Genomic DNA, 2,152 nt, shown 5'->3' on the forward strand with positions numbered 1-2,152 from the left:
TAGCCCCTCATCTAGCTCCATGCTAGTCATAAAATTACCTCAGGGGACATCGACCTGGCACAGGTGGACTCTGTGGCTGCCTGTGAAGAGGGTCAGGCCACCCAAGGCCTCAAGTGCCTTTCCCCAAGGTTTGGGACTCATGACAGAATGCTTCTTAGCTAGATCTACAGGTGGCACTAAGTCTCCACCCACTTTTAAACAGGTCCTTAAGCACAGTTAGAGTCAGGACTGTCCGGCAAGCCTCCCTACCCCCCAACCCCCGTGGACATCATCAGTTTTCTCCCATATTCTCAAGGAAGCTGGGTGCTCTGTGGTTCTAGATCTGAATCTGGGAAGTAGAACTGAATCCAATCTTCCCACTCTATTCAGGATCAGTAAGCACTCACAACAGCACCCAAGGGAGACTGAGCCACAGCCAAGAATCACCTTTATTTCTTGTTTGCCCACCCAGAAGTCCCAGAATAGTAAATAGCATAGCTGTCTGCCCATGAAGACAGCCTCAGGCTGATTTCTCTCAGGAAATACCATTCACAGCTCGGACTTGCTGGGTGAGAAGGTGCCACCTGCTGAATTCCCAAGGCTTGGGCTCACTGAAGAGCTTTGCACAGCCCAGAGGCAGCCTGGGTAGTGGGGCAAGGCAGGTGCGCGCATTGGGGAGGGGGACAAAAAGCGATGTTTTCCCCAAATAGAGCCAAACCCCATTCATGAAATATGGGAAAGGCAGTTCTCAGAAATGCAGGGCTTAGGAAAAAGAATCCCAGGATAAAGGAAGAGGTTGGGCACACAGTGAGGGAACAAGGGGTATGCAAGATGGGCATGGAAGAGAGTCACCGGCGCGTCCTGCAGCCAAGGACTTGGCAGTGGAGCCCAAGCCAGGGAAGCCAGCATGAGGAAACAGCAGCACGGGCTGGGCATGAGGGGTGAGACTTTCACACAGGACACGGTTGCAGAGGGCACTGTCAAGACAGAGGTCAAGGTGCAGAGAGAAGCACAAGGTCAGATGGTGCCCTCAGAGAACTTCGGGAGGAAGAAGGTTTCTGTTCTGGTAGGGGTCACATGGCAGTGACTCAGCTGAGCCTTCACCCTCTTCCTGGGACCAAGCTTGGGCCTTGTGGCTCTCTCGTACCCCTGACTGATCAACATGAAGTTGATCCAGGCTCCAGCCAGCTGAAGGGTCCCCCTCAGCAGGTCTGAAGCTGGGAGCTGCACCAAGAGAATTTCTCACCTCCTATGATGTGGTTCTTAAATCTTGAGAGACCCAGCAGCTGGCTGCCTTGGGTCGGAACAGATGTGCTTGGAGGTGCAGAAGCCTGTTCACGAGCACCCCTAAACCTGGATGAGACCAGAACGAACCACGCCAGGCCTGTAGATGCCTGTATGCTTAACAGTGCTAAGCCAAATCCACGGCTTGAGCCAGCATCTTTCCAGAAGAGATCAGGCATTACAGCCAGCTGTTTAGCCAGATTGGAGGGGATGGGGAAGTTTCCAGGGTGGGCGTATAGAAGGATTCTGGTTCTTAGAATTAAGACAGGATTCAGTGGTCCAAAACTTCCAGTCATACGGAGTCAAAAGCATGTCGTAGCAGCAAGAATATATCCTTGTTTTGTCACATGAAGGTCAAAGGGCACTGTCCCAGGAGAGGGCAAGGCCAGCTTGATGTGAAGGGTAGAGAAACAGCCAACGGGTCCATGGGCCACAGCCCACCTGTCCCTGCAGCCTCTCACGTGAAGTATCGGCAGGGTGTGGAGTCGATGGAGCAATACTGGGTGCACCGAAGTTCTCCGTATGATCTGCGGGGAGGCAAAATTACTGCTCAGGGCAGGGACAGCAGGCAGCATAGTGGGCAGGGAAAATCACACTCTAAAAGTGCATTAGACTACCACGAGGGCCAAAGTCTAGGAAATCTTTTCTATTTGGGGTGTGGATCTCTGGCGTTTTCCACTTTAAGGTCTAGCAGAGAGACTAAGGTGAGAGGGATGGCTAGTCCGATGTTAACACATCCTCTAGGAGACTCCCACCCCCTTCTCAAGGCCTAAGGGTGTCCCATGCTTTTTATGAGATCGTTCTCTACTAATGCAAATGTCCTCTACTTGTGCCAAGGGACAGCATTGGCCTGGTACAATGGGTGAGCTCTTAATATTTGGCTAGTGTG

General features: G+C 52.2%; 1 protein-coding gene across 5 annotated transcripts in view; it reads right to left on the reverse strand.

Annotated features, from left to right (window-relative positions):
- Positions 1–402: 402 nt before the first annotated feature.
- Colq (collagen like tail subunit of asymmetric acetylcholinesterase) overlaps positions 403–2,152 on the reverse strand; it is a 92,242-nt gene continuing 90,492 nt past the window's right edge. For 4 of the 5 annotated variants that reach the window (XM_039094440.2, XM_039094438.2, XM_039094439.2 and 1 more), the window contains exon 17: positions 410–1,790. In XM_039094440.2, coding sequence (XP_038950368.1) covers positions 1,721–1,790 — 70 coding nt within the window. In that variant the 3' untranslated portion in view covers positions 410–1,720. Of the gene's footprint in view, positions 1,791–2,152 lie in introns of all 5 variants that reach the window. The other variant, NM_019274.3, reaches the window with a different exon arrangement.

The sequence above is a fragment of the Rattus norvegicus genome, chromosome 16 (genome assembly GCF_036323735.1).
Source record: "Rattus norvegicus strain BN/NHsdMcwi chromosome 16, GRCr8, whole genome shotgun sequence".
In the NCBI taxonomy this organism is placed as follows: Eukaryota; Metazoa; Chordata; class Mammalia; order Rodentia; family Muridae; genus Rattus; species Rattus norvegicus.